Source organism: Panthera pardus, unplaced genomic scaffold (genome assembly GCF_024362965.1).
Source record: "Panthera pardus isolate Hobbes unplaced genomic scaffold, ASM2436296v1 HiC_scaffold_12, whole genome shotgun sequence".
Classification (NCBI taxonomy): domain Eukaryota; kingdom Metazoa; phylum Chordata; class Mammalia; order Carnivora; family Felidae; genus Panthera; species Panthera pardus.
In genome coordinates this window covers 75858899-75880507 of record NW_026526677.1, presented here as the reverse complement: position 1 = coordinate 75880507, position 21609 = coordinate 75858899, and the positions used below count along the sequence as shown (strand labels likewise).

At 41.0% G+C, this 21609-nt stretch overlaps 1 protein-coding gene across 1 annotated transcript in view; it reads right to left on the bottom strand.

Annotated features, from left to right (window-relative positions):
* Positions 1-21609, bottom strand: part of HEPHL1 (hephaestin like 1) — an 81000-nt gene that overhangs the window by 42779 nt on the left and 16612 nt on the right. The window contains exons 3-9 of the mRNA XM_019450099.2: positions 15816-16028; positions 14927-15106; positions 12127-12381; positions 8643-8811; positions 5979-6118; positions 5694-5825; positions 3640-3851 (exon numbers count right to left, since the gene is read on the bottom strand). Coding sequence (XP_019305644.2) covers positions 3640-3851; positions 5694-5825; positions 5979-6118; positions 8643-8811; positions 12127-12381; positions 14927-15106; positions 15816-16028 — 1301 coding nt within the window. The remainder of the gene's footprint in view (positions 1-3639; positions 3852-5693; positions 5826-5978; positions 6119-8642; positions 8812-12126; positions 12382-14926; positions 15107-15815; positions 16029-21609) is intronic.

The window sequence follows — 21609 nt, the reverse complement described above, 5'->3', positions numbered from 1 at the left end:
AGGCTTTGAGCCCTCTGGACTTTTGTGTCTCCTGGGTCTCTTGCTTGCCGACTCTCCCTGCAGGTCCTGGGACTTGTCAGCCCCCATAATCATGTGAGCAAACTCCTTATAATAAGTCTGCTTCTGTCTACATACACATCCTTATGGTTCTGTTTCTTCGGAGAACTTGGATTAATCCAACCTGCACTCGTGCATGGAATGTACCTGAGTGATGGCTAGCGTCTGCAGCACAAAGTTTTTCTGTGAAAAGCACTTAACATCACTATGTTTTAGGTTCCCACAGCAGTAGGGAAGCTGGGATGTCTGAACCATGGTCCTTCACACAACTCTGAGTGTTTAAAACGTGGATGTGGGGAGTTTGGCAAATAAGCTTGTCCTGGAATTTTTAGTGTCTATTTGCAGGCCACACATGGAGTGTTTGAGTGTGTGTGTAATGTGGCCCTTTCTGTTAACTAAACTTCTTAATAACGACTTTGAAGATGAGAATGCTTACCCTGTATTTCATTCATCAACCATAATATTGGTCGAGTGTCAACAATGCACCAGGCATTGTTCTGGGAAAGGAAGATAAGACAGACAAGTCTCCTGCTCTGTGGTACTCACATTCTTGTGAGGAGAAACGTTCTATAACACATCAAAAGTAAACAAAGAAAATGTCCTCTGGGGGTAAGTGATATTAAAATCGGGTCATGTAATAGCATATGACTTTAGCTTGGTGATCAGGGAAGACTCTTCTAAGGAGGTGACAGGAAAAGCCAGCCACGCAAAGGTCAGAAGAAGGCATGTCAGGCAGAGGGAGCCTAGTGAGGAGGCCCTAAGCCAAAGATAAGCTTGGCCTGTTCAAGGAACAGGAAGGCTTATGTGGATGGAGTATAAGTAGGCATGAGGGAGTGTGTGAGATACATCAAAGGAGTTGGAGGCCGGGGGACATAGGTCTAGGCTAAGAAATGTAGATTTTTATGCCAACCGTGATAGGAAGTTACTGGAGGGTGTTTAACATGGATATTACGTGATCTTGTTTGCATTTTAGAGAAGTCACACTTGTGGGGCGCCTGGGTGGCTCAGTCGGTTGGGCGACCGACTTTGGCTCCGGTCTTGATCGCACGGTCCGTGAGTCTGTGAGTTCGAGCCCCGTGTCAGGCTCTGTGCTGACAGTTCGGAGCCTGGGGCCTGCTTTGAGTTCTGTGTCTCCCTCTCTCTCTGTACCTCCCCAACTCACACACTCTCTCTCTCTCAAAAATAAACATTAAAAAAAAATTTTTTTTAAAGAAAAAAAGTCACACTTGCTTCCCTGTGATGAAACCGATCACAGGAGAAAGAGGGGCTTGAAGCGATGATGCATGATGTAGACCAGAGCCTGGTCGAGGAAAAACATGTTTTCCTTTTATTATAAAGGATAAAGACAGACAAATTTTAAAGGGTACTCAGCTTTGATAATAGTACAGTATTAAGGTTAATTTCCTGACTTGGATAATTACATTGTGTTTATGTCCGAAAGTGACCTTGCTTTTAGGAAACACATTGAAGAGATGTCATATCTATAACCTACTTCAAATAGTTTAGGGGAACAAAACCCAGAAAAATAAAGAGAAGGCTAAGAAAGCAAATGAGATAAAATGTTTACATTTGGGCAATCTGGGCGAAGGATATATGGGAATTCTTTGTGGGTTTTTTTTCTTTGCAACTTTTACATAAATCTGAAACTGAATTATTCAAAATAAAAAAATATAAGGGCGGTATAAACGGCTGGATAGACAAACAGGGAGTTTAAGTGGCTGTTGCAGAAGGTCATAAATGTTAGAAAGGGCCCTATAGCACCTGGTTAGATTCTGTGACAACCATTCACCTCTGAGAGAATTTACTGGAAAGAGAGGAAAACACCTTTTATGTTCTCTACCTACCTACCTAGGAGAGACGTAAGCTTTTACCTATAGAGTATAGAGGGCCTGGTTCAGTATGTGTTTCCTAAGTATTTTTTGCGTTGAAAGTAACTTTCTGTCTGGCCAAATGGATTCCTCGCTCGGCCAAATCCCAAGTAGGGAGTATTTCGGGTTACGGTTAATTTTTTCATGAACTTGGTGGAAATGGATTGGCCGCGAATGGTGTTTGGCTCAGGCAACACCCCCCCACGTACCATAAGGTGCTTCTAGCAAGCGTTCAAGCCACCATTAAATAGATGCAGTTGGGGGAAAATCAGGGCCTCCTTACACAAGTTTTTTGGCACTCAATTTCCTGGGCTCAGGTATTGAGCTAGAGGAAGCAGGGTGGTGTCTTGGGAAAAAAAACAAAAACAAAACCACAAACAAAGTTGGAAGCTCAAAGTCCTGCGTTCTACTGCCGAGTTTCACTACTTACTAGGGGTGTCTCTTGGGATGTCACTCACTGTCTCTGAGCCTCAGTTTCTTCGGCTTTAAAATAGGGATCGTTAGGGCACTGGGTGGCTTAGTCGGTTAAACTGCCAACTCTTGATTTCGGCTCGGGTCATGATCTCACGGTTGTGAGAGCGAGACCTGTTTTGGGCTCCGTGCTGAACGCGGAGCCTGCTTGAGATTCGCTCTCTCCCTCTCTCTCTGCCCCTCCCCTGCTTGTGCACGCATGCATGCTCTCTCTCTGTCTCTTCAAATAAATAAATAAACATCTTAGTTAAAAAATAGGGATAGTCATTCTGCTTTGCCCTATATGATTCTTGTTGTACAGTGCAACTGTATTCAGTCTTATTGCACGTGCGTTACCGAGGGCCAATTCCGAGGGCCAGGGACACAGCCTCTAATAGACATTTCTAGGGTTGGAACTTTGTGCAGGGAAGTACAAGTCTGAGGCGGACTGAGACACTTTGTGTCCTCTACCTAGAAATCCCGTTGAGTCCAGAAGTGGGTGCTTACAATGCCAAACATCATATAATACACCACTTAAATAAATAGTCTTGCTATTTCTGATTGGTGAAGTAAACCACAATGGTGACATGATTAGATTTGCCTCTTCTCATCAGTGTGTTTAATATCATGTAGACATAGCTTGAAGTGTTGTGCTGTGCCACACTAGTCAGTGCAACCAGGGGAGCCTCAAAGGTGGGACTTGTAAGAATTTATCTACATGCTTTCTTGTGCCGTCGATCCTAACGATTAACTTTCGGCTTACAGCGGTGAGTTACAGTGGTTCTCAGCCTCGGTTGCACATTGGAGAGCCCCTGCAGATTCTGATTTAATTGGTCTGGAGTGCCTGAATAAGAGATGTTTAAAAGGTTCCCCACGTGGCCAAGTCTGAGAAGCCTCGTCCAAGAAGAAAGGGCCCCAATTCACATTCCATGTGGACCTCCGAAGATTCTAGAATCAAAACAATGCACAGGGAAAGGGACCCACTGAATCCCATCCACAACGAGCAGAAATCCTGGGTTTCTGGGTGGGCATCTGTAAGTTTTAGATCTTAACTTCACATTAAGATTACATTAAATTTAAGTTCAGATCTTAAATTTATAAAAAAATAAAATAAATTACTCATTATGTAGAAATCAACATTAAGAGGGTGGAGGAAACACTGCTTTTCGTACCTGACCCTTTATTACTATTTAATCCCTAGCCATATTCCTGGTGTCTCCCACATACAACCCTGAGAAGAACTTGGTGATCTTTGATGGCCTACCTGTGTCCCATCAGCATTGAGAACGCCCTTTTTACAGACTAGCAAGGGCCCCACAAGGCCAGAGCTGGTGTCCTGGATTGGCTTAACCGCTGAGAAGTAAAGGTAGGTCAGACAGGGGGGATCACTGGCTGTCGGGCTTACACTTTCAGGCACCGTCCATTTGTACGTGAAGGTTTCACCCGGCTTAACATGTGCCCCTGGTTTCAGAAATCCTGAGGAGGTAAATGAAAGTTACTCAAAGCCAGAGCCAATGACATTAAACTTGTTGGACTGGGTCTTCCAGCCCTAGGTCTCTCTCTGATGATGTATTTTGTAGAAGGACAGTTGTTCTCACGTGTGTATGCTACCAGGGAGACCACTGCCACGGTCCGAAGTTTTATGAGAGAGAAGTTTGGATCAAAGGGTGATCTTCTTCAGAGATTACATTTAGTACCTTCATAGATGTTATTTCTTACTCAAATACTAGGTTTAGCAAATATTAAAAGAGTGACAGTTGCCTATTTCACAATTAAATGTAAATCTATAAAATATCATTGAGCGCCTTTGTATGTGGAATATATTAAAGTTGGCACTACGAGGATACCCCAGAAAGTTAAGCAAGAGACCTCACTTTAAAGAGTTGGAAATCTTGAGGTGCCTGGGTGGCTCAGTAAGTTAAGCGTCTGACTCTTGATTTCGGCTCAGGTCATGATCTCACAGCTTTGTGAGCTGGAGCTGCACATAGGGCTCTGTGCTGACAGCAGGGAGCCTGCTTGGGATTCTGTCTCCCTCTCTCTCTCTGCCCCCCGCCTCTCTCTCTCAAAAATAAATAAACACTAAAAAAAGGAAATGCAAAAAAAAATCTTTAAAAAAATAGAATTTGAAATCTAGAAGGTTGAACTAGAAAATAACCCCACATAATCATAAGATAGAGGAGGTAGGTGAATACTCAAGGTGACAAGGCTGATGAGTGACAGATCTGGGATTCAAACTCAGCACTGTCTGGTTCCCAAGACTTTGCACTCGACCTGTATACTATATTGCTAAATGAACACGTTGAGTCTCTCCAGCTAGACTGAGGTCAGAAACTCTCTGCATATTGTTCAGAGTTTTGCAAAAAGGTGCCCAATCAGTTTGCTAAGTTAAACAATAGAAAATATAGACATTTGGGCTATCACTGGTGTTCTTTCTGGGTGCGCGCATACACACACACACACACACACACACACACAGTGCTTGTGACCATTTGACCAAGGAAGTGCAGGTACAAGAGATGATGCTCCAGGTGGGGAGAGTGATGATGGGTCTGAGGAGGGGGAATTCTCCCTCCATTCCTTCCTTCTCTGTTCCCTCCCCATCACCTCACACCTGCTCTGGACTGGGCCTAGCCCCATCATTGGGCACAAAGAAGTATCCCCGAACTCATGATGTCTGTTGCCATAATGGGGAAGGCTTCCAAAGATATCAGGAGTTTCCCAAGAGCAATATCATGAGTGGAAGATAGTTCCTGCAGCCACTGGGCAGAAACTGCCTTTCTTATATGTAGAGTCTCTATTACCTCCTGTGTAATGAGGAGAGGCCATATATGATGATAGGCATAAAAGACTGGTTTTAATAAATATTTGTCAACAGAGACAGAACAAAGACCATGTGTAAGATTTTGAAGACAACCAAACATTGGAAATCGGATTTTTTCCTCAGCCTTCACCCACAGAATCCCCACAACCCGTGGCTAAAAATCTCTCCATCTTAGGGTAGTGGGGGTGACTGTGAACGTAGCCCACGTTGAGATTTATTACATTGCTGAAAGAGAAGGAAAGGCATCAACATCTCCTAAGTGCCTACTGTGGGACAGACCCTGCCCTGAATTCTCTCCAGCTCGTCCTGAAGCCCTGTGAGGTGAGTGTCACTACCTGCCTCAGTAGGGGAGAAGAATAAAGTTCAGAAAGTTTAAATGATGGCACAAGCTCACAGGGTCGGTAAGGAAAGGGACCAGGACTTGAACCAAATCTACCCACTTCTAAGTCCTCTGTTTACTCATCTTCTTTCCTCCCAGAGGCCAGGCTGAGACTCACCATCAACGTTTGGGGCTGCATCAGAGGCCTTGTCATAGATGACGCCATGAGGCAAAATGCTGTAGACTTTGTCGGCTTTGTTGGCAAAGGTCACTAACAGGGTATCACCCACCTCAGCCCTGATGACGGGGCCTGAAAAATATCAAGAGGAGGAGGGAGAAGAGGATGAAAAGAGGCAGAGAGAAGTGAATATAGGCAGGAGAGGAAGAGTCATTCCACGTAGACATATATGCCCCACTAAAGCATCTCCCCCCATTCAAAACATGACAGATGGTTTTATTCTACCAAGAATTCCAAGATGGGCTTCTGCCTCAGAGAGTCTCTTTCTTCGAGTAAAAGTTGCATCAACATACTCCATATACTGAGCCTTCCAATATTTTCCTCCAATTCTGTTGTCCCCTTGTGTGAAGTAGAGCTCGGAGTCACTGTGTAAAGAATAGGAACCTGGCTGAGAGCACATCTCTACATATGCACCAGATGCCTTAATTATGGAGCTCCCTTTGATTGTCCTTAGCTCGTCCACCCACCCAGATATCTCCCCAGGAAAGACAGAACCGTCTTCAGCTAAGTTCCCAGGGATAATTAGCCAGCTTTGAAAGTCTCCGGGGGGCTGGATGGTGGTCAAGCTCATTCCTCTCTCAGCCACTGTACTTTCTTCCCCGGAGGTCCAGCAACCGAAGAAAGCACAGGTGAACTCCTTACTTACCGGCGTCAGAGTCCCAGAATGGTGTCCTACAAAGTAGAGAGCTAACTGGTTTCTTTGCAGAGTAAGTATCCCTCTATACCTCTTGCTGATGTCAGTATGAATAGTCTTTCATATAGTAAGCTCTTTCATATCTGGCATGATCAAGGAATGAAGTGTCTAGTTCATCAAATAGCTTCGTTGGTGGAGTTATCGTACGAACGACATACATGAAAAGCCAAATTCCAAATGTGAAATACAGTAACGTACATTCTGACTAGCACTGTCCTAGACACCTTATTTCTGCCAATGGTGCCTTCGCTCTTGGAGTCACACGGGCTGACTTTGTCCTCTTTCTCTGCCTCATCCCCTTATCTTGTTCACCCTTATTTTGTAGCCTTTTGCTGCTTCCTTCCTTTCTGTACCCTTTTGGCATCTTTTCCTTTCCTTTCTTCCCACTGCTGCAACCCCAGTACCTGCCCTCGTCGCCTTGTGTTGGCAACATTACACGGAGCTCCGACTGTGCTCTTGGCACCCTCCCTATTCCATTGGCTCACTCGGAGTTTCCCTTCGACATACACACGACTATAATATTAATCCCCAAGATGGTAATATTCACAGTCATTTACCTGCTCCAGCATCTTCACTCACATGCAAATGCCAATCAAATCAAGTTCAAAAGGATGATGGGCCCTATGCAGTTGAGATCCAGTTTAACCAGTTCTCTTCCTATGGCTCTATGCAAATATTCGCTCCAGTCACTTTGATCTAACTAACCCCTGCATCTAAAATATCTCTCTTTCGGGGTGCCTGGGTGGCTCAGCCAGTTAAGCTTCTGACTTTGGCTCAGGTCATGATCTCACGGTTTGTGGGTTCGGGTCCCATGTCAGCCTCTGTGCTGACAGCTCAGAGCCTGCTTTGGATTCTGTGTCTCCCTCTCTCTCTCTGCCCCTCCCTTGCTCTCTCTCTCTCTCTCTATCAAAAATAAACATTAAAAATAAAATAAAATTTCTCTCTTTACTATTCACTTTCATGAATTCTGTTATTCTTTAGGACCCTGCTTAAGTTCCATTGACTCTGTGAAGGGTTCCCTGGCTATCTTAGTGCTCTCTAAATGCCCAGAGAACTCACTTGTCTGGACAACTCATCTTAATCTTATTTGTAACTTGCAAAGTTACTTCTCTTCTCCTGTGCATGCAGTTTCTTTCCGACCTGAGAGTGGGAACACTGTCTTAGGCACCTCCCTGCAACTCTCCCATAGCTTTTTATGTTGTGCTTTCATATATCACATTAAATATCAGTTAAATATAATTCAATATTTTATATTTTGTAAGGTGCTTCAGAATCCTGGAAGGCTTCTAAGACAGAATTCTTAGTGCTAATTCTCATTCTGTTTATGGAGAAATACTGGTCAAAAGAGAGTTTTGATATCGAACACGTTCATAAATGATGCACACAAATTCTTTAGGCTGGGGTCAGGTGTGTTGGTTTGGTGGAAGAATGAATGAGTGAAATTTACAATGAAAGAAACAAAGGGTGTCTTATCAATCAGAAAGAAAATTTTAAAAACATTCCCTCGGACATAAAAGAGATCATAGGGTAATAAAAATCATTCTTGTATCATACCATATATTTTAAATGCTTTCACAGACACCATTACACAGAATTCTATAATAACAAGTCACAGGAGTCCATATCCACTTAATGAATTGTTAGATTCAATTTGAAAAATACTACATGTTCTGGGAGCGAAAATGATTACTAATGACTCAGGAGTCAGGAGAGGCTTCACTTAGGAAGTGACATTAGAATTTGAAGAAAAAGTAACATTTTGCTGGATAGGTAGGACAAGCACATTCTGGGTAGAGAAGTCATAACCTATCAGGCTGTCCTTGAACCAAAAAGGATAACTTTCCTTGTCCAGTTCACCTCCAGTGAGAGAGGGTCCTGTCTTCTTCTCTCTTCAAAACTCTCTCTTCCATATGTGCAGAGGCCTTATTCTACTCTCTGTCAGCTTAGTACTTCTTATGGCACTTAGCATTGCAGTTTGCACACAGTAGGTGCTCAAGAAATGCTTCATGAATGAATGAATGAACCTAGTGCTGATTTAGCCAGCAAATCATGAAACAATAAATACTCTGCCAATTCTCAGCAATATGTACATTACGAGGCTCAGAACTCCTGTGTATATAAATGAGGTCACAGGGAAAAGTCTAACAGGTGCCTCTCTTATGAGAGTCTTAGAAATGCCAGCAAAGAGAGCTTACCTGCCGGAGGCATTTAGGGGAAGACCACTGAATTTGTTATAGCCTTGAGGAGCATAATCCCAAAGAATTTTTTCAGCTGCTATAAAGTAGCGCCTCTGTTGACCCGTCATCCTGGGATGAGAAATACCACCTTTGCAATTACCAACATTGTACTGCCCCAGCATGCCAGCTGCAGAACAGAGGAAAACCACAAGCCGGGCTATAAATGCTCACATAAGAAATCAGACAGGAAAAGACTGATAGCTTTGACTTCATAAACATTTAAAACTGTTGTACAGAAAATAGGACCTTAACAAAGTTAAAAGTAAAGGGTAAATGGTGGGTTGGGAGATATTTTAATGCATAGGATGACAGATCAATATGTAAAGATATTTGACAAATGAGAAAGAAAAAAGTAAATATCCTAATGGAAAGTGGGCCAGGGACATCAACATATTATTCACAAAATCTCTGTAAATACTATCTAACTATAAGCACATGAAAAAAAAGTTCAACCTTAATAGTAATCAAGCGTCACTCTTGTTCATTTATCAGATTGGTAAAGATTAGAAAAACTAATAATTCTCAGTGTTGGCAGATGAATGGGAGGAGGGGAATCTTCACACACTAAGGGTGAAGAATAAAAGAGAATTTGGCAATGTATGTCCGTCCATAGCTTTAAGAGAGAAATCAAACACTTTTACCCAAGAATTCTAAGTCTAAGAGTTTTCCTAAAGATATGTCAAAGGTGTAATATATCTATAAATTCCTGGTTTTTAGTATAGTTTATAAAAACAAAAAAGGGGGATTCAAATGTTAAGCATTAGGGTATTGGTTAGGTAAATTGTAATCTCCCTTGAAAGGACACAGGGAGGATATACAATGATGAAGTAGGTCTCTATTGACTGACATGGAAATATATTTCTGTTACATTGATAAGTGGGAAAAGTAAGATAAAAGACAGTGTTAATAGATTAATTTCATTTTATAAATAACATGCATTTATGTATAAAAGTCTAGAAAATAGGGAGAATATTCCTCAAAATGTGATACCGTTATCCTAAGACAGGATTACTGTTATTAAAAATTAAATGTATTTTCTGGAGCACCTGGGTGGCTCAGTCGGTTGAATGCTTGACTCTTGATTTCAGCTCAGGTCATGATCTCCTGGTTTGTGAGATGGAGCCTTGCCTCGGGCTCTGTGCAGACAGCATGGAGCCTCCTGCTTAGGATTTTCTCTCTCCTCTCTCTCTGCCCCTCCCCCACTGTTCTCTCTCTCCCTTTCTCTTTCTCTCTTTCTCCCTCTATCAAAATAAGTAAATAAACTTTTAAAAAATTAAATGTAGGGGCGCCTGGGTGGCTCAGTCGGTTGACTGTCCGACTTCAGCTCGGGTCATGATCTCACAGTCTGTGAGTTCAAGCCCCGCGTTGGGCTCTGTGCTGACAGCTCGGAGCCCGGAGTCTGTTTCAGATTCTGTGTCTCCCTCTCTCTGACCCTCCTCCATTCATGCTCTGTCTCTCTCTGTCTCAAAAATAACTAAACGTTAAAAAAAAATTTTTAAGATAAATAAAAAATAAAATAAAAAATTAAATGTATTTTCTAATTTTTTACAATAACTTTTTTTTGAGGGTTTGGACAGTTTAGAAAATATCAAATTTCAGTAATGTACAAACACCAGCTTATGTCCACAACCACTGGCCAAGCTTAGTAATCTTATTAGTCTCAAATGGCTGCTAATACCTTGATTTTAAAATTTGTTTCTCCCCAGATATAACATTTAAGAATAGGCATCTTGTGGTAAGAACTCTTAATATCTACCTTCTTAGGAAATTTCGAGTACAGTATTGACCATAGTCACCATGCTGTACATTAGGTCTCCAGAACTCATTCATCTTGCAAAACTGAAACTTTGTACTCTTTGAGATCTTAAGTATTCCTAACACACACACACACACACACACACACACACACACACAGCTAACTATGTGTGGTCATGGATATATTAACTAGCTTGAGTATGGTGATCAGTTCACAATGTATGCATATATCAAAACATCAAGTTGCACATCTTAAATAGATACTATTCCTATGTGTCAATTATACCTCAATGAAACTGAGAGAAAATAAGAATAGCAATCTTGTCTTCATAATCTGTGTCTTCCCAGAACAGTATCTGGCACATACTAACTGATTAATTCTATATCTGTTGAATTGAATTGAATTGGAATAATCCAGCTGACTAATGTTAAGATTAGCTGCTTGAGGCTGACAGCAGCAAGATAAGGTGGACGGGAACAAGAATATGTCATCAAAGCCTGCCCTGGAGAGTCTCATCCCTGTACCTGCTGGTGACTGTGTATAGTTCGTCAATAATTACACATTATTTCTTCTGTGTCTCTTCCATTGATACTTTTTTTTTCTATTCTGTTTTCACTATCTTAGGCCAGACCTTTTCTATGTCATAACTCTATTGTTACCATGCTTGTTAACTAACATCCAGGGGCCAGAATCTCTCCACCAACTCCTTTCTGTGCACAGGTATCATATCTATCTTCCTAAATTGCTGCACTGATTATGTCACTGATGTGCCAAAGGATCTGGAAGCACTCACTGTGGCCTTCCAGACACAGCCCTGCTTCCTTCAGTTTGCCATTCAAAGCTCCTCCCACTGGGCTCTGCCTCCGTGGGCTTCTCTCCTATCACTCCTCTGGCATAAGCCTGTGGTCCAGCTGAATAGAGACCGATTCTATGTGGTCCCAAGGGACCAAGGCTAAGTCATTATCCAGGCATTAAAGTCAAAAAAATATTCTATCACGCACCTATGCTAGGATTTAGCAAGTATCATTGGATCTTGTCTCAGTGTAAGGAAGAACATTCTAACAGAGTAGCCCAGAGATGAAATGGGCTGCTATGATTACTTAAAAGAGAAGTCCCAAAAGAAATTCAAGAATTGGATGGTGGATGGGTCCAGATTATCTATACACTTCTTTCCAATGGTAAAATGTTATCATTTTATGTAGAGTTGCTCATATAGAACATGTATTTTCCTGGTTCGTGTTGCTTCCTCTACTTGGAAAGCCTTCCTCCCCTTCTTCGTCTGTTCAATTCCTGCCCATATTTCAAGACTCAGACTAGAAGCCGACTCCTCAGGAAGTCTCTCTGATTGTTCCAGAGAATTGACTGTTGTGCACAAAGAACCTTTATTTTTCTCCCTCAAAAATTTTTTCATTTTGTAAATGTCTAAGTCTAGCTACTAGACTATAGGCTCCTTGAAAGTCTTACCATTTCTTGCATTCACCTCCCACCTGTCTCACAGAGAGGTGATCACTAAATACCTGGTAACAGGATGGCAAATAAATGAGCACGTGCATTCCTATGTATTCCATATTGAATTAAATGTAATGCAAGCATCTGTCTAGCAGCAGGCACTGAGTGAACACCATTGACTGTGTGGTGCAGTTGTACAACTCTCAGCATCTACACGCTGGTCCTTGTCCTTTTTACCTTGCAGGTGATCACTAACTTGGCAGGTTATCATCCACTTCCCAGGATTCTCGACTATCATTTCCGTTGTCAGGAAAGTGGCTGGGAACAGGTTGACGACATCAGTCCGATGCCCTCTGCTGACGAAGGTGTTACCATAAAAATAGATGGAATGGATGTCGATCTCATTCCCCATCCCGAATAGGTGCCAGGACACCGATTCACCAACACACATATCAGGCTCCGGGAAGTTTCCAAAGAGGTATCCATTGAGGGCTGAAACACAGAAGCACACTGGTGGGAGAGACTCCCCTGTAGAGGCGAGCAGGGCCAGAAACAATGGTAACACATATGCCGGCACAGCTGAAGAGTTAGCACTGGTCATCGGTTGCAAGGTTTTTGTGCAGAAAAGCACGGCTCCTTTCACATAGTCCCAGAAAGGAATGAAAGGTATTAGGTTTTTCAAGAGAAAAGCACTCAGCAAAAGTGGAGATGAGCACACGTGGAAACAGCCTTGGAGCTGCTATGTGAACACAGCACCCAGGTCAGGAGTAAACGGAGCGCTGCTCAGCCTTTCAGGATGGCTCCGCCATCTCCTGCCGAGATCCTTCCTTTTCATACCTGACTTCCCTACAGGGCTCTGTTTCCTGAAACTCTGTCTCACTCATTTCACAGCTGTCAGGACCTGGCAGAAAAGCTGGCACCTAGTAGCTACTTAACTTGAGTAACCAAAGCTTGCAACAAGAAGGAAAAGAAAAGGAGCTGACTAGAAGGGACCTATAAGACATGTTACCTTAAAGTTTTGTTACTTTAAAATGAGGGAGAAAAACCAGTGTTTTTACTAGGTCTTGCTGGGGCAGAATCTTACTGATTGAGCTGACACTGGAAGTCCAAGATCCACTCTTTCAAATCATCTGAATGGCAGCAAGGACTTGACCAAGAGCGGAAGAAAACTTGATTCAGGGTTTTAAAGAGTCATAACATCACTTCTTCTTCTTCTTCTTTTTTTTTTAGGAATTTTTTATTTTTTAAGGGTTTATTCATTTATTCTGAGAGAAAGAGAGTGAGGGAGAGAGAGAGAGAGCAAGCAGGGGAGGGGCAGAGAGAGAGAACCCCATGAACTGTGAGATCATGACCTGAGTCACAATCAAGAGTCAGACGCTTAACCGACTGAGCCACCCAGGCGTCCCTCACAACATCACTTCCTAAATTCAAACTGAGTTAAGAAGCAACTGTTACTAAGATAATGATGATTAAGGCAGCACAATTGATTCTGAATAATTTTAGTAAATTTAAATAAATGTTTCAATAAATCTTATATTGGTTAAGCATTTTTTGTTGTTGTTTTTTAAATTTTTCTGTTTTCTATCATTGGGTCTCCTTTACCAGCTCGAAGAAGGATTGCTTGTTTACAAACACCTACTTCTGCACCCAGGATGGATTTTATTTTAAATATAGTCTGTATTTGCTTATGCGGTTCATTCTCTTTTGTTGGACATTTTCATTTGAAAGAGTAAGAATTATGTGGACAGCTGAGTCGTAAACCATCACGGTTAGTAGTTTTCAGCAAGATTTGAGATCATCGCTACCATTTTGTAAGGAATAGGGGTACAAGTTGACTGGACACAGCAATGATTTGAATTTAAGTCTTTGTTTATTCCATCCTTCGTTTCTTTCGCTGCCTCCCTCCTTCTCTCCATTACTTCTTCCTTCCTAAAATATTTGCCCAACATCCACATCACACAAGGTGGCTGAAATACCACTAGGAAGAAAAGAGAGGGTGTGTGATGCAGTGGAAACAGTCAGAACAGGGACACTCACACTTCTGCACACTTTGGAATCAAACACAACCAAACTAAAATGTATTTGCTATGGGACTTCTCTCTCAGGTTCTGTCAGGCAACTCTGGCACTAATCACCACTTTGACCTCAGGCAAGTCATTGATGGTCCCTTGACCTCAGTTTCTTCATCTGTAAAATGGGGGAGGTCAGATGGTCTTCAGCTCCTTCCCTCTCTCCTATGATTTTATGACTACATTGATGCTGCCTTGGTTAGGATGACTCTGGGAGACAGACAAGCAAATATGGAGGAAATTTATCAATGAATGACATGGAGAGTTTGTTTACATTGAAGATGTTCTTTCCGTTCACTAGAACTCTCTGGGAAAACAGTGGAATGAGACTACTTAATAATCCCCAAGTCCTAAAATTCTGTATGAAGCCACTGCTCTGCAAAACAGAAATGAGTACGTGTTCTGTCTCAATGGACAGGGTAACTATAGAAATTCATTATTTTCAACAAATACAGGGTCTGGCACATCATGAATGCTCAATAGATGTTGACTGAAAGAATGTCTGGGAAACATAACAGATTCAGCAGTGTGTATTTAAACACAGCATATAGCATAGTTCTTGAACTTGGCAGCCACTCAGAAAATGGTTACTGGATAAATGCAGAAGGTTGCAAACCACAGGATTGTTATATGATGATGATTCATTCTCCTTTCTCCCATCAGTATAAACCCATCCATCCTCTCTAGGCTCACCTCCTGATTCTTTCTTAATTAGAACATTAATCCTTCCATTTTCTATATCATAGCTTTGTCATACCCAATTTAGCTTATAACTATCGCTTTCTCCCTTCTCAGATTGTTTTAGGATCTGACATGTATTGTGTTTCATATCACTTTCTAATCACTCTTATCCCTGAGCTATAAATCCTAGAAAACCAGGTTGGACACTTCTGTGTTTTTGCATCCCTCATAGTAGCAGATACACAAAAGGCATTTGGTACATACGTGACAACACGGGAAATACTCACCATGCATTTTGTTACTTCTTTGGAAAACAGCATCTTTTTTGTCAACTGAATCAGGGTCAGTGCAGAAATGTCTGATATTTTCATCAAGGTACCAGCTTTGGTTCTCATCCACCAGAGTAAACATTATAATGAACTCTCGGTCCACATCTGTCCTTGTTCCTGAATATTTATTCAGGATACCTGTCGGGGACATTTAAAAGAGTAGAGAAAAAAGTTCAAAGTGGATTAGATCAAGTTGAGTTTTGTTTCTTGCCAATGGTACCAGGTAAGTGTAAAGGTTCATCAAGATTTACATGTACAGAAGTAACCACAACATGAAAGCAGCAAAGGATTTTAATAGAAATGACAGAGCTGAAGAGAAAAGTCATAAAACAGAAGTCTTCACAACCACAGACTTGAAAATCTTGCTCCTAAAGGGAGTCAGCTTTACTGACAGCAATAGGGAACAAAATCACAAAATGATCAAGCAGTTGAAATAACAAAACAAAAGCACCCATGGTCATTGGGCTACATTTTTCACTTGCCTACGTGTGGTGTCAGGGTGGCCTGAATGGCTCTCAATAGGGAATATCCCTGTTGTTTGAAAAAGAAAAGCATGCAAGTTTCAGAAGGCTATGATGCTTGAAGTCTGAATTATTGTCCCTGCTGTGGCATCAGATTGACCTTCTATGTTAGAAGAATTTCCCAAATCCTACAGAAAGCTTGGAAGAAAAGGCACATTCCATACACAGCAAGGCAGGTGGGCAAAACAAGACCTGAAATTTAGATACACTTTTCAACACCTCTGGGAATAGGCTTCTCTCTCTCTCTCTCTCTCTCTCTCTGTGTGTGTGTGTGTGTGTGTGTGTGTGTGTGTGTGTGTGTGTGTGTTGGAGGGGGCTCTCTTTACCTTCCTTGCACACTAGCAGTGGGCCAATTAACCCAGAGCAGATGTCCTTAGGAGCGTCGATGTGCGAATGGTACACCCAGGTCAGGCAGTTGGCATCCGCTGGAGCAGGGGCATATTCTTCTCTCACTGGCCAGACATAGGTGTAGTTTTTGCCAGGAGGAACCATATCATCATCCTTATTCCTTCCAGATGTTCCATCTGGGTATAGCGCTCCTTCCAAGAAAAGATAAAACGTACTTAAAATACAGAGATCACATGCTATAGCGAACGGGGCCGGAGCTTTGGAATCAAACACATATGAATTAAAATGTATTTCCTGTGGGATTGAGGCAAGTTACTTAAATTCTCAGTGCCTTGGTTTCCTATCAGGAAAGCTAGAATGGGGATATCGACCCCATAGGAATGTGAAAACTAGATGACACAATGTATACAAAGCAACAAAACAAAACCAGACGCTCAATAAATGTTCATAAGGACCCCTTCTGATGGTCCTCTTGTACCAATCAGGAAGATTTGAATCCACTCCATTTAACATCACCTCAAGAAGGAAAGGAGAAAGGGCGGAAGAAATAATGAAATTCTTGGGCACTTATTACTGATTCAGCACTTGTTTGAGGTCTCATAAAAGATAGGAAGGAAGAGTAAGACATTCATCTTTCCTCCAGAGAGCCTACGGTTCTGTTTAGCAGACCAGAATAGGAATCGTTATCATATAGGACAACTGGAGAGTAAAATAGAGTGATGTGTTGAATGAAATTTTGGGCTCAGCTAGGTGGGGGTGGGGGTCTACCACAGAGCGGGTAGGGGCAAATGGGCATGGCATTCCCTTCCTCTGTTATATAAACTAACATGGCACAAGATTTTTCAATGAAGGCAAGTCCACTGCTAAAACTAGTTTGATAACCACCTGGATAGCAGGTAGGGGCCTGGAAGGATGGGGAGGAACTGGACGGCACTGAGAAGAAGGCTGGAAGGTGAAGGGCCCAGAAGGACATGGGTGCGGACACATTCCAAGTTCATTCTTCATTCTTTCATTTGTTCACCAATTCATTCAACAAACTTGCAATCCTGAACTCACTGGACTAGGTCAGTTTTCTAAAATGCATTCACATAAAGAGAATGTGAATAGCCAGAGAATGGCGGAATAGCCAGTGATTAAGTTCACAGCCATTGAAGCTAGACTGCCTGAAAACAAATCTTATCTCTCTCACTTCTTAGCTGTGATTTAGGCAATTTCCTTCTCTTCTATGAATCTTAGCTACTTATTTGTAAGAGGATGATAATTCTCCTTATGGCATAGAGTTGTTGAGGCTTACATGACATATGATCTACAAAACATTTATCACAGCCCCTCATATATAGTAAGCATTCAGTAAATATCAGCTATTATTTATTCATAGCACTTGCCCATGTTTTTAATTATACATGGATAATACTGTGTCTGTAATGTTTGATAGATACTTGTCTCTCATGTTAGACTGTAATTTCCATGCAAACCAAGTTTATTTATGCTCATAATTTTATATTCAAGATGTACCTCAGTGCTTGGTATAGTGGGTGCTCAGTATCAAACATCTGTTGAATGAAATAATGAATGAGTGGCATGAGTATACACCATACACCAAAGCCCTGTGAACAAAATGCATGGCTTGGAAGCTTCTGAATTTACTGAAGGTCAGTAGCTGGGGGAGGATGGGAGGGTGGTGGACTTGTCTAGAAACTTCAACTGAGAGCACCCATTTTGCTTTGATTATATGATACAAATCAATATCAGTAGAAATTTTCCCAGAGATTCGTATATTCACAATTTATTTAACGTACTTTCTTTTTGCTTATTATCACTGGGAGGTGTTGATGACTATTATTGAAAGGAGGGGCTAGAGTCCCCAAGCAAATCCTTGGTGTCAGCACTCAAGTTGAGGAAGATCATTTGGGATGCAAAATAAACCATGAATATAAAGTAAAAAGTGATTTGGGAGGGGGTAGCTTATTAAGTTGTTCTGAAGGTTATCCCCAGGAAGGGATTTTGATTTGGCAAAGGTTTTGAGCAGTGGTAACATTAACAATATAAGAGTATTTTTAAAACATTCATTTGGTTTTATGCACTTGAGACTGTGTGAGTTTTTAGAAATTATTATATACAAGTTTTCACCCATCAGATTTGAGAATATTGAGGACTGGTGAAGTTGTAGGAGTTAACAGGCCAGCTCATAAACAAATGGTAGAAGTGTAAATGTGCAATTTTTTGGAGGACAACTTGCCAGTTCCCATAGAAAGAAAGAAAGAAAGAAGGAGAGAAAGAGAGACAGAGAGCAAGAGGAAGAAAGAAAGAAAGAAAGAAAGAAAGAAAGAAAGAAAGAGGAAGGAAGGAAGAAAGAAAGAAAAAGGAAGGAAGGAAAGAAGGAAGGAAGGAAGGAAAGAAGGAAGGAAGGAAGGAAGGAAGGAAGGAAGGAAGGAAGGAAGGAAAGCAGAGAGGAAGGAAAGAAGGAATATGAGTATAACCAGCAATTTACTTTTAGGAATTTACCCCTGAAATATCCTTGAAAATGTTTTTGAAAATACACTGGAATAGGGGTGCCTGGGTGGCTCAATTCGTTAAGCATCTGACTTCGGCTCAGGTCATGATCTCTTGGTTTGTGAGCTCAAGCCCTACATTGGGCTCTGTGCTGACAGTTCAGAGCCTGGAGCCTGCTTTGGATTCTGTGTCTCCCTCTCCGTCTGCCCCTCCCTTGCTCATGCTCTGTCTCTCTCTTAAAAATAAATGAACATTAAAAAACAAATAAAACTCACTGGAATATATTGTACACTGGAACTGGAATATTCATTGGGGAATGTGCAGGTATCAACCCCAAACGGAAAGCAACCTAAGTAATCGTCAATACCAAACTGGTCCATTCACACAATGGAATATTGCACAAGTGCTAAAAGGAGGTCTTTCTATGTGTGATGATACGAGAAACTCTCCAAGATGAAGTGAAAAATGAAAAACAGGAAATACATAGCAGCCTGATAGTATAATCTCTTTTGTACAAATAAACACATAACCACACACATACACATAACCACACACACACACACACATATATATATAGAAAATTTTCTAAGATATATTTATAAGACATTTTAATTTTTTTAATTAAAAAAAATTTTTTTACATTTATTTATTTTTGAGAGACAGAGAGAGACAGAGCACAAGCTGGGGTGGGGGGAGGGGGGCGCGGGTGGGCAGAGAGAGAATGAGACATGGAATCTGAAGCGGGCTCCAGGCTCTGAGCTGTCAGCACAGAGCCCGATGCCAGCCTCAAACTCACAAACCGTGAGATCATGACCTGAGCCCAAGTCAGACATTTAACCAACTGAGCCACCCAGGTGCCCCATAAGACATTTTTAAAAGCGATCATTTTTCAGGTAAGAGACAAGTAGGAGGAATTTTTACTTTTCAACTTCTCTGTACTCTTAAAATTTTCTAACCATGTTCACATACTACTTTTTGTTTAATTTTTTATTTTGAACTCATTTTAGTGGATATGTAGGAAATCAGAATGTAAGATATTTTCCCCTTCTTTATTCTTCTCTGAATTAAAAAGATAAAAATAAAATTTGTTTGTAAATAGTCCTGATACTTAACTATATTCGTATGGAGATCAAGAAAGCACTAGTTAATTCTATTATTAAGTGAGATAATGCATGTAAGAGCTCTAGCATAGGCATTGGCATATTAGTAATTGCTTAATCAATGTTAGTCCCACCTACCTACTTCTTCTGAATTCATCCTCTACCTCTCCCCAGATGAGTATCTTGGAAGCAACAAGTGTGTATTTACTCATTTTTACAGCCCCAGTATCCAGCACTGGGTCTAGTTCACAGTAAACACTAAGTTGAACTGAGCAGGGACTTCAAGACTACCAGGCTTGCAGGGCGCCTGGGTGGCTCAATCACTTAAATGTCTGACTCTTGATTTTGGCTCAGGTTATGGTTTCACAGTTCATGAGTTGGAGCTCCACATCAAGTTCCATGATGACAACAAAAAAGTCTGCTTGGGATCCTCTCTTTACCTCTCTCTCTCTGCTCTTCCGTCTTTCTCTCTCTCTCAAAAAAAATAATAAATAAACTTAAAGAAAAAAAAAAAAAGACTAGCAGGCGTGCAACTACAGCCAAGAGAAAAATTCATTAGAAGAGAGTGAGATAGCTGATCCTCTCCCCCAAAAGTAATCATAGAGTTGAAAGAAATGGAGAAAAATGACCATTTCAGTGCTCTGGAAATCAAATCAAAGTACCCAGCAATGTTTGCACTTGAAAAATTGTTGCACATGTTTATACACATACTCCTGGCTGACTCTAATGTTATGTGCTTGTAAAGAGGAGAAGCAAAGAGCCCAGCAAAAACTAAAATCCAAGGCAGACAAAAACCATCACAACTTTGAATGGGTTTTCTATCCACCCACAATTTCAATGGCAGAGAAGTGAAGATTTACTGATGCTTAACCACAACCTCTGTCCAATAACTTTCTGACTTCAAAGCTAAGCAGATGTAGAGGTGACCCTTAGCAACCAGCCTTAAAAATAAATACAAGAAAAAAGAAAGAGCAGAAACTTTGGTGGCCTCACGCTATAGGGAAGACAGATATCACAAATTTAGTCCAGATAAGTTACTCAATAATAAAGCAAACAAACAGGAAAAACAACCTTGGATGAGGGAGGGATCCCAATCCAGAGTTGCTTCAATATATTCTCAAAAATTTCCAGTTTTCAATAGCAACAACAAAAGAAACAAGAAAATGTGACCCATTCTCAGGGGAAAAAGGAGCCAATAGAAACTATCTCTAAGTGCCTCTAGATGCTAAATTTAGCAGATAAAGATTTTAAAGCAGCTATTATAAAAATGTTCAAGCAATTAAAAGAAACTATGTGTAAATAATTAAAGAAAAGTAGGACAAAATGATTCAACAAATGGAAAACATCCTCAAGGAGATAGAAAATTGAAAAGTACAATAAATGATATAAAACATTTACTAGAGGGGCTCAACAACAGATTCAAGATGGCAAAAGAATCAATGAACTGGAAGATAGATCAACAGAATTATCCTGTCTGAAAAAGAGGAGGAGGGAAAGATTGAAGAAAATAAACAGAACCTCAGAGGCCTGTGGATCAACACCAAGTGTATTAACATATGCATAGTAGTAGTCCACCAAAGGAGAAAAGACAGAAAAGAGGACAGGAAAAAAACAAAACAGAACAAAAATAAAACAAAACAACAAAAAACAAAAAACAAACAAACAAAAATCTGTTCTTAAGAAATAATGGCCTGAAGTTTTTCAAATTTGATGAAAAACATTCATCTACACATCAAAGAAGCATAATGAACCACAAGTAGAATAAATACAAAGAATCCATACACAGACACATTGTTGTCAAATTGTTAGGGGAAAAAAAGGCAAAGATGTAACGTTAAAAACAAGAGAAAAATGACTCATCACATACAGGGGAGCATCAACATGATTAACAGTTGACTTCCCATCTGAATATTGGGAGATGAGAAGACAGTGGGAAGACAAACTCAAAGTGTTGGGGTGAGGAGGTGGGAAATGCCAGCTGAGAATACCCTATCCAGCAAACTATCCCTTTAAAAAAAGGAAGGGAAAGTAAAGACGTTCTAGATAAACAAAGACTGAGTTTGTTGCTAGAAGACCTGTCTATCATTTGCTAGAATCTTCAGGACAATGTTTAATAATGGTGGTGAGAGCAGACATTCTCACCTTGTTCACAATCTTATGAAGAAAGCATTCAGTATCC